The sequence below is a fragment of the Neolamprologus multifasciatus genome, chromosome 11, assembly GCF_963576455.1.
Source record: "Neolamprologus multifasciatus chromosome 11, fNeoMul1.2, whole genome shotgun sequence".
In the NCBI taxonomy this organism is placed as follows: Eukaryota; Metazoa; Chordata; class Actinopteri; order Cichliformes; family Cichlidae; genus Neolamprologus; species Neolamprologus multifasciatus.
The window spans coordinates 18,045,520-18,055,984 of NC_140449.1; the positions used below are offsets into that span (position 1 = coordinate 18,045,520).

The 10,465-nt window shown below is 39.2% G+C and overlaps 2 protein-coding genes across 3 annotated transcripts; one reads left to right on the forward strand and one right to left on the reverse strand.

The window, feature by feature from the left end:
* Positions 1–825: 825 nt before the first annotated feature.
* plekha8 (pleckstrin homology domain containing, family A (phosphoinositide binding specific) member 8) lies at positions 826–8,651 on the reverse strand. Its single transcript, XM_085178617.1, has 13 exons — positions 8,406–8,651; positions 7,875–7,991; positions 7,611–7,766; positions 7,333–7,454; positions 6,966–7,124; positions 6,806–6,846; positions 6,474–6,592; positions 5,425–5,752; positions 4,549–4,634; positions 3,407–3,465; positions 2,896–3,097; positions 2,741–2,802; positions 826–2,642 (listed from the first exon to the last, which is right to left on the reverse strand). Exons 1-13 carry the CDS (start codon positions 8,443–8,445, stop codon positions 2,445–2,447), a joined length of 1,689 nt encoding a protein of 562 aa, XP_085034743.1. The 5' UTR covers positions 8,446–8,651; the 3' UTR covers positions 826–2,444.
* A 34-nt stretch (positions 8,652–8,685) lies between these two features.
* On the forward strand, positions 8,686–10,256 carry fkbp14 (FKBP prolyl isomerase 14). Of its 2 annotated transcripts, none has more exons than XM_085178632.1 (4): positions 8,686–8,930; positions 9,422–9,573; positions 9,664–9,791; positions 9,866–10,256. In XM_085178632.1, exons 1-4 carry the CDS (start codon positions 8,770–8,772, stop codon positions 10,022–10,024), a joined length of 600 nt encoding a protein of 199 aa, XP_085034758.1. In that variant the 5' UTR covers positions 8,686–8,769; the 3' UTR covers positions 10,025–10,256. The 2 variants fall into 2 exon arrangements, with proteins under 2 accessions (XP_085034758.1, XP_085034757.1); XM_085178631.1 differs by having other exon boundaries at positions 8,812–9,149.
* Positions 10,257–10,465: the final 209 nt, after the last annotated feature.

Below are 10,465 nucleotides of genomic sequence, written 5' to 3' on the forward strand. Positions count from 1 at the left end.
CATAAAAACATTTGTATGTCTTTTAAAGTCTGAAAGTGAAATCAATTGAGAGAGCTTCTGCAATGTACTGCATGAAGACAGGACAGAAAAGGACAATGCCTTCTTCCCAAGCTCTGTACGAACTGATGTTGCTGAAGATGCTCTACTGCGTTGAGATTTGGTGACTGTGAAGGCCGTTTGAGTACAGTGTACTCACTGTTATGTTCAAGAAACCAGTTTGAGTTCATTTAAGCTTTGTAGCATGGGACATTATTCTGCTGGAAGTAGTCATCAGATGTTAGGTACACTGTGGTTATAAAGGGATGGACATGGTCAGAAACAATACTGAGGTAGGCTGTGGGGTTTAAACAACGCTCAGTTGGTGCTAACATGCCCAAAGTGTACCAACATCATTACACCACCACCTGCCATGACCATTGGAAGGGAGAATAGATGCATGCTTTCATGCAAAATAAACATTCAAGGTACTCTACCATGTGAATTTCACAAAAGAAGTGGCACTCATCAGACCAAGCAACATTTTTCCAATCTTCTATCGTCTTTGCCTTTTTCAGATCATTCCCTGTAAACCCCAGAAATGGTCATGCAAAATAGGAAATTCATTGGAAGTCATAGTAGTTCAGCAGTTTCTGATCTGGTACAAACAGCCATGCCACGCTCAAAGTCACTTAAATCAAGTCACTTCAGCAGGTCATCTGCACTAACAGGTGCACCTAATAAAGCAGACAGTGAGTGTATAGTTGGCACAGTAAGTAAAGAGCCTTTACCTCTAGGTACGTAAACCATATGGTAGCATATTTAACTTCAGCATAACAGAAGACAAACTGCAACTTAATTATGTTTATTTTGCAAAAAAATCAAATACCATCTTATTTACATCCATAGAAAAAACAATTATTTGTTGTGATATTACAACAGAATATCTTAAGGATTAATATTAAAACTCATCAGAAATCAGCCTATTGCACACCTGTGATGTAAACCTACTGCAAATGACTTATTTACTGTACAGGGGTTTTTAGTGTTTGCATTCTTAAAATAAAAATAACAATAATAAAGTTGAAAATACTATCCGGTAAGCTTCTTTTTAAAGCCCTAAGATAATTTTCCTGCTTTTTTTGTTTTGTTTTGTTCAAATGGCTCAGTGAATTTGCAGTCAAATGTTAACCCAGCCTGGAAGAGCTGTCTTACCGATCATTTCCACTAATTCGACATCAATAAAATATTAAGTACATCTGGTAACAACACTTAACAATGGTATGTACAATAGCATGGACGATAAGCTGAAAATGGTTACTGTTCTGTAACTACCACTTTTAGGATTACTCATTTACTCACTTCAAGCCCTTGGCCTTGCACCTGTTGCTAAATACACCAAACATGCAGTAAAAAGCATGCCTTATGAATACAAATGTCCATACATTCACACAAAAGTCGGACAGAACGATCCATGTCATTAATGTGAACTTTATAACTTATGGTATAATAAATAGACATTGTAAAAATGCATAGGTTTGTGCAGATGTCCACATGAACAGCAGTTTTAATATTTTTAACAGCTATGCGGTTTCCTTTCTTGTTTTCAGTTACTGTAGGCAGCAGAGGCTAAAGCCATTCACATGACAGTTCCTTTTTGGTCCACTTGGAAACTTTGAGCAACAGCTCACAATGACATTATGTAAAACACAACAAATCTATTGTCAAACTGCACAATCTGAATTCATTTTCAGGGGAAAATATATACACATAGTAATGTTTACTAAGCTTTTATAATAAGTACAGGAAAATATTTACATAACTGACTAAAAGTTAGCTTAGTACGTAATTCAATCACATACTTAAGACACATTTTGGGAATAGTTTTTGCTAAAAAAAAAAAAAAATAGTGCTTTGTGCTAGTTGGAAGCATCATTGTATCTCACTGAAGCCAAGGAGAAAAAAAACAACATTGATAAGTTTCATACTGACCATACTGATCAATTCAAAGGGAATCAAACAATTTTACAAGGAACTGACCAGAACCAAATACCCTGTGCTTAAATACCTTAAAGCATGTAGAGTACGCCTTAAGCCACAATACAGCAACAACCAGAAACAAATATCACCATGAATAATTATGGTTGGAGTCTGCATAATAAGATTAGAAACACCTTCGCTGTCACCAGTCTCTGGAACAAGACCTGGAATTTAAATCTCCTCAAACCAACCTTAATTAATTGTACTGCTCAGTTAAACCCTTCTCGGGTCGTAAGTACACACATGAACACGGTCTTCATAGCAAAACCTCTCCTGCTGTAGAGTTTAAAAACTACCGAAACGTCTCAAAATGACACGAGACAGTCTCACACTACTTTGTACACCTTTCTTCCAGCAGTTAGCCACTACTCTGCCCATTCAGAGGGGCTCTGTTCTTCTCTGAACCGTGAGCATCTCTTGTTCTTATTTCACACCACCTCGTCAGACTCAAGGTTGTATTCTTCATATAATGCATCAAGAATGGCCAGCTGCTTCTCCATGGCAGGCAGATACACTCCCAGATCCCTGTGCATGCCGTTGATAAAATCGCTCTTCAGCTCGTCACCTTCTCTTGACACTAAAGCAGCTGTGAAACTTTGATAAGACGGGGAAGCTCTGAGCGCCAACTGGGGGGGGGGGGGGAAGTCAAGTACTTGTCACACACAGAATAAATATCCTCAGAAGGTGTTAATACTGGACTGGGTAAAAAAAAAAAAATACCTACAGCAAATACACCACGGACAACCCATCCGTGGTACTGCCGAAGAGTCTTCCCATAAGCGTTGTCTGGGTGAAAGAAAAGAAGGAACATGACAATTCAACACTTTTACATGTTTGAACTTATGTTAAGCTGTGCATAGTAAAACAGAAATGCATTACTTAGTGCTCCCTGGATGTCTTGCTCTCCAGCGTTGACTTCTGACAGAAACTCCTTGAGGAACTTCAGCCCTCGTCTGAGCCACAGCAGAGCCTCGGTTGCAGAATTGCGCACCTGGGCAACATCTGTCTCTACTTCATGCAGCACAATAGACTGTAGTGTAGAAAAGCTCTCAGGGTCTGACCTCAGCTTCTGGTGAATTTTCTACAACAGAACACGAGACACTGTGACACAGTACTATCTACTCTGGTAGACTAAGCATTATTCTTGTTCTGACTTTCAATGACTAACTGCAATTAATGAATATTTAATACACAGTATATAGTTATATATGCTTGTTGACAAAAAATATTAACAAGAAATGGACAGAACACTAAAGCTAAACAAAAAAAGGGGAATGAAATAAATGCCTCTTTATTGACAAACTGTATGACTGATTGGACTCTACTCTTTAATGCAGTTTTGAAAACTTCACTGTTATTCCTTCGATTAACTAAAACTATGTGCTCTTACCTTTATGTTTCCAACAAAATCCATTTTAACTGGTGCAAACACTGTGGATCCCAGTTTGTCTGAGAAGAGAGAATCTATGATAACTTTTTTTTTGCTGGTTCTGAAGCACAGATTCTTAACTTGTGTCCTATTTTGAGTGCACAATGTTTTGATGTTTTTAAGTAATAACAAGCTGCTTAGATGTCCTTCAGATTTAAACTAAATATAACACTGAAATGAGGGATTACGGTGCACTCTAAGACCTTCTGGACTGTATTAAATATAGGATACACACAGACAAAAATAGGTTACCATCACTGTGGGCTGTAAACTTTCAAACAAAGCTGGGAATAGGCTTTAGCTAAGAGGTCACGTTAGTTCAGATACAAATTTAAGCTTATTGAGATGTTTTATGTGTTTATCTATAGACAACCATTACATGCATCAAGTGTCTCTCTTATAAATAATTTTGACTTTAGAAAACAGCTCACTGTAAGTAACCTTTACTGATGTCAGTTCATGTGAAATACAGACTAAAATTCCCTTCGACCTCTTACATGTGTGCTAATTGAAAACTGCTGTTCAAAGATAATTCCTGATAATCCTACTTCAGCCTTGGTATTTGTTAACACAGGGATAACTCTGACAAACAAGGCAGACCCTTTTTATAAAACAAAACAGAAAAAAACAATGTTTTTGGCTCCATGTTACTCAGGTCTTGCACTTCTTCACTTTGTAATTCTGTGAATGGCGACTTTTTATCATGACGTAATACACTGTGAGTAACAAAGTGTGCACACAGCACAAAAATGTGCATGACCTAATTCTTATGATTAACCTTGTCATATGATATTATTTTGGGCTACAAAGAACAACTAAAGACAGACATACATGTGCAGAAAGAAAGTAACAGAGGTATGAAGGAAAAGTGTGATGAAGAACCTGTGATAGAAAGCTGCCACCTCATTAATTGCAAAGATTATGTAGGACAGAACATATACATAAAAGAGGGGGAAAAAAAACAGCAAATGAAAGTGATTGGGTTTTTTTTTCTTTATCGGAGTTAAAAATGCTGAAATTACAAGAAATGCAAATGGAAACCATGAGAATTAGGAACAGGGTGTCAGATAAAGATGAAGAGAGGCTTAAAGTAACCAGCCTACCTAATACAGGTACTATTGCATAGCATGAGTCCAAAAACTCTTGTGTAGGGATACCATTGTCGTCATCCAGTCTTATATCACTAAATCTAAAAAACAAAAAACAAGAAGTAGAATAGATTCAAACAGCAGAATATATTAGAGGGAAGCTATCCCATATCCGTTTTTATTTGACCAAAAGCAAACAGAAAGAAAACATGATAATAAAGATTAGAAGAACAATACTGTGGATGCTTAATCAACATCCACACTAATTAGAGGAGCATACATTTCAAAACCAAGCCAGAGAGACAAGTCACATAAAACATCATGCAACTCTGACAAAAGGACCCAAGACTACTTCATCTAAAACTTAACAGAGCTGTGGTTTTCACTAATCTTTCCCTTTGTTTGATTCCTGCATTACAATAACATTCACCTCAAACAGTACAGATGTAAATCACACTCTAGCCACATGTTCGATTACACTCTCAGAATCTTAAAAAAAAAAAAGTATTTGAAAAAGAAAGAAAAGTTAACAAAACAGGTTTACAAACCCAAATATCAGACGAGGGCCTCTCTGTGTCATGTGATCAAGAGAGAACACACTGATATAAAACACTTGACTGTAAGATCTTAAAAACTGACTTTTTCAAACTTGTTATTAAACTATTCTGTGCAATACTGCAGCACTATTATTATTAACAAACTAAGTCACTGTGCATTCTAGTCAGAAGATACAGCACAAGCGCAGAGCCTTAGTTACAAATATACTACACATATAAATTAAATGAGTTTAATACTGCAGCAGTGAAATATCACAGACAATTGTATAGTTAAATTCCCACAGTAACTAACGTGTCCTAAGGGATGTGAGCTTCCTGAGTGGCATTTTCATACCTGTGACTCATTGTGCTGAAGAATGTTTCCACCTGCTCTGTGTCTTCTGACTCAGTTGACTTTCTGGGAATCTCGCCTTCTTCTTCGCCCTCTTCTTGGTGCTGAAGTCGAAAATCCTTCACGTCCCCATTGTTGTTGTCATGCGCCTGACTTTGGTCCACTTTGTCCATCTGCTCTTGTCCTATCTGCTTTTGTTCATCATCTTCACTCTCGTCATCCCCCTCTGCTGGCTGGTCATAGTGTTCAATCTCAGGGGTGGTCTGGGTAGTAGGTAAACTAGGATTAACTTGATCCTTGTGGACTTCTGAGCTGCTGGCTGTTTCAGTGTCTGCATGAAACAACGATGCATGAGTCTTTTTGCAAATTAGACTGTCAAAAATCAGTCTACATTCTACACATTTTTTATTAAACATGACCTATGACCCTGAGAAAGTTATTCCAGTAGCATCACAAATTCACAGTTGGTACAGCAACTCAAGCCATTTTAGGTTCCTCATCTCTCCCTGTAAGACAACTTTCTTCTTATTGGCTGATGCTTGCAAACAGAAGATTTGAATAGCAGGTGGGGGAAGCGGCTGCACCCAGAGCCAGAGCTGTATAGCTGAGATGACAATATGAAGAAATACGAGCACTCACAAAGAGACAGCTATCTTTTTAAATGGCTATATTGCACATATTAATTTATTTTTTTATGCTACATTAAAATACAATATAAGAAAATAAACATTAAAAACCTCTGCATCTATAGTGACTTACTATATATATCCCAATCAAAGTAATAAAGTATGAAAAGACTAGTCTTATTTCTCAGCAATGGCCCCTTTGTGTAAAGGCTTTGTCACTGCTAAGGGAAATGTAATAATGGAACAAGTCATCCATCACTGTACTCACTAAAAGGCAATAATCTATTCACTTCAGTTCATAGAATACACAAACAACAACCAGGGCCCTTGAGTGCTGTGTAGTCTTTCCTTTGTGGAATGCGGTAATGGTTTTTAGTTCAGGAACTTCCCCAGCAAGAAAAGCGAGTGGCTGGCAACCTGACCTACCTGATGGAGAAGAATGGTTTTCTGGTCTGCCTGGCTCATCTGGTCCCTCTGCCCCAGAGTCAGGGGTCTGGCTGTCATGTGCAATTGTTTCTCCTGAGGTTTCGGACAAATCTTTCCACCTGTAATATGTTTCAGGACAATGTGTCAATTCTAAAAAGCTGGGACAGAAATTATGCCCTTGACAAAATGCAACAACAATGGCAGAATATTAACAGAAACCCTTTGAAACTGTATTTTTGTTTGAGCATCTCTTTGCTCTGTGCTACCTTTAGCACCTACGTGGCACTTCATGAGAGATAAAATCATTCATTATAGTAAGAGAAGCCACCTACTTTTCTTCAAGGTTCTGATTTAAATGATGGCTGTGTTTAATCTGTGGAGACAGCACAACACAGACAAACACTGGGTGACTACACATATTTTGATTTTTGGAAAACAATCCCAGAGCAATTATACTAGCTTGCCCACACAGAGCTGGTGAGAGAAGTATACCTTCTGAGGTTTGATGGGTGCTACTGGAGGAGTTCCTGGTGGACTCTGTGTTGCCAAATCTGTAGTGAAAGTACGATTTGCTATCTGCATGCATTCCTCTAGAGTTTTAAGGAAAGTCGTGCATGTAGACTTCACCATATTCCCAGTGTCTAGACTCATCTGAGAAGGAAACATAAACATACATGTTGGGTGTAGATTGCTAACGAAATCTGCTAAAATCCAAGCCAAAAGATTCAAGACGTATACGACAACTGTTTCTTGTCTATTAATACGTACATAGCAACTGCAAACTAGCTACTCTATACTGCAGTTTCACACTAACAGCAGCATATCACATTTCATCAGCTCATCCAAACTTTAACCTTACCTCTGCCATGTCTCCTAGCTCATCATTCTCCTTGATCTTGTTTACTTGTTGGAGGAGAAGGTCACAGTACAATCTGAGTTCTGACATCTTAGTTTTCAGCGCCTCTGTATTCTCCTGAAGCTCTGTAGTCATTGTGCACACAGACAGAAGATCAGAGTTTGAGAAGTTGTACAAATGCCTTACAACACTTGTATGTAAGTATTATCTGTACTATTCCAGGTCTAAACGCTTTTACCCTGTTTTTACTTGCAACAGTATCTTGTAAAGTATCCAAATACCTTTTTCTCTCTTGGTTCGGTTGTCTGTAAGGCAAGCTTTGGCTGTTCCCAGCGCCACCAGCCATTTCTGCCTTTCTGCTGCATTGATGGCTCTGAGGTAAAAGTACTGCTCTCCTGGTATGGTCAGGTCAACTCGTGTAGAGTCGGAGGAATGAACTAAAAAAAAAAAACAGCAGCAAGCAAGGGAACATGCCTGTCAGTACTGCACCCAAAGGATGCTTGCTCTGGTTAAACCGTGCACAGAGTAAAGTGGAGCACACCGACCTTGGATTTCACAAACGGAAATTTTAATGCTGCCCTTGCACCCTTTCCAGGCATCTTCTTGAGAGTCATAGTAGGACAAAGTTCCTCCATGAAGCACAAACCAGCGAGGCTGCCAACCTATAAAGCGCATGGGAAAAATAAGTGAATCAGTGCTGTGGCGTTACTGTAAACTGCACTTAGTTTTTGGCATTAGAAAAGTCATCAACATACAGCGTTACCCAGCTTCGTGAACTTGACGAGACTTCAGTTATGTTAGCAACAACTTATTGGTTGTGAAGTCAGATTATAACGACAGGTGGTGGACAGGACCGAGCGCTGCTAGCTAAGACTGCCGTAACGGCTCACCTCTAATTCACTGAACAGCTAATTTATCAAAGATAGGAATGCTAGTGGTCAATACGCTACCAAAGCTGGCGGGCAGCTAACAGTAGCTCGTCCGTTTTAACGTCACAAACTCGCTGTCATGCTAGCTAGCAGCCTCAAAATGAGCTCTACAACGGAAAGCACACAAAGACTTTAGTGTTAACCTACCACTTATGTAATTGGTCCACTTATACAGCATTCCTTCCATTATTTAATTGCGTGTTTTTCCCGTTCATTACTTGTTTATCACAACAGGACGTGATGCCCAGCTGACTGTAGCGACTCCATTGGGCCCCGAGTGTGATTTGCGGAGTAACGTCCACCGCTTTGCATTTCAACTACGTCGATAAAAGTGCGTAAACTTTTTCGTGAATCTGCCACTAGCCGATCCTGAGCGTTACTATCGCCTTTCTTCACCCACCCCCTTCCCCTTCGTCATATGTGTTTAAGTAGCCTAGGTGTGGATTGTAGTGATTGGCACACGGAAGCATCAATGAAATAAGAGATTCTAAAGAAAGGGCGGGGCTTAGTAATGACGCTATCCAATTGCAGATGGAGGAGGGCAGACAGCTCAACAGTGGGTGCATTCGTCGCAGAAGTTGGGTGCCACGTATGGCATTCTTTACATGTCTTTATTTTAAATTCTGTAGAAAGAGAGAGTGAAATTGAAGTTATCTCATCCACTTCTCATGAGTAAGTGCTGTTATCTATAAGTATGATCTTGTTTTCTCTCTGCTCGTTATTGGCGTCACTGTTTGTGTTGGTCACTGGGGGAAAACTGCCCGAGCCCGAAGTGAAAATTGAGGTGATACACAAACCCTTCATGTGTCACCGCAAGTCAAAAAACGGAGACATGCTTCTTGTTCATTACGAGGGATTTCTGGAGAGTAATGGCACCATGTTTCATTCCAGGTAATAAATGTAACAGTGACGCATGTATTGCATATACTTTAGTCTCAATCCTTGAGTGTAGCCACTGCTTATTAAAACTGTACTCCGCTGAACATATGCAGCTCATATTTCTGCGTTTGTGCAGCTGTACAGTCAAACTCAACACTTAGCCACTTATATCCTCACATAGTTGGCTGGCACTCACTTAACCCTCATTCCACTTACATTTGGCATATCAGTCCTCTGTATGGCATCCGGATATTAACTGCATGTCTCTTTTTGACTCCTGATAGCCGAAAACATGGGGATAAAAACCCTGTGTGGCTTACCCTGGGGATCCGAGAGGTGCTCAAGGGTTGGGATAAGGGTCTGCAGAACATGTGCACAGGGGAGCGCAGGAAGCTGACTGTACCTCCATCGCTGGCATATGGCAAGGAAGGAAAAGGTAACACAAACTATGTGCAACACATACAGAAAAAAAAAAAACGTTCCACTGTAACATCTCTGTCACTTGGACATTTTTATTGGTTTACAGGGAAAATTCCTCCAGGCAGCACCCTCATTTTTGACATTGAACTCATGGAGATTCGAAATGGGCCCAGGTCACACGACTCTTTCCGGGATATGGATCTAAATGATGACTGGAAGCTCTCCAGACTGGAGGTATCTGGCTAGCTTGCGATTTGTCTGTCTGGCTATCTATTTTGTCATTACTATTTTCTCTCCGCACCTTTCAGGTAAAAGAGTACTTGAAGAAGGAATTTGAGAAACATGGCTACTCACCCAACGACACACATCATGAAGTTATGGTGGATGACATCTTCAAAAACGAGGATGAAGATAAAGATGGGTTTATATCTGCCAGGGAGTTCACCTACCAGCATGATGAACTGTAAAATACGTTTTTTTTTATTATCAGTTTTTTAAAATAATATTTTCACACTATTTGAACTCCACTCTCATATTTTTGTGACTGAACTTGAAAATATCAGCTCGATGTTGTGTTATTTTATATTAAAAGGACTTTTTAATTTATATTTCTATTGTACATACACTGAAAATGCCACCACAAATGCATTTAGGTCACTGTTCTGGATTCATTAAACTATTGTTTTGGAAATAAAAAAATCTTTGTCAATTTATCTTTACTACGTTTATAAATTAATGCCCCGAAAAAGTACATTGTGACATAGCTGGAAGTAGCCATCAAGAGACTGCCACATTCTAGTCATAAAAGCATGATAATGGTCAGTAACAATATTCAAGTAGGCTGTGGTGTTTAAACAAGGCTTTATTGTATTATTAAGAAAACAACCTGGTCTGTTGATGCAAGGTAG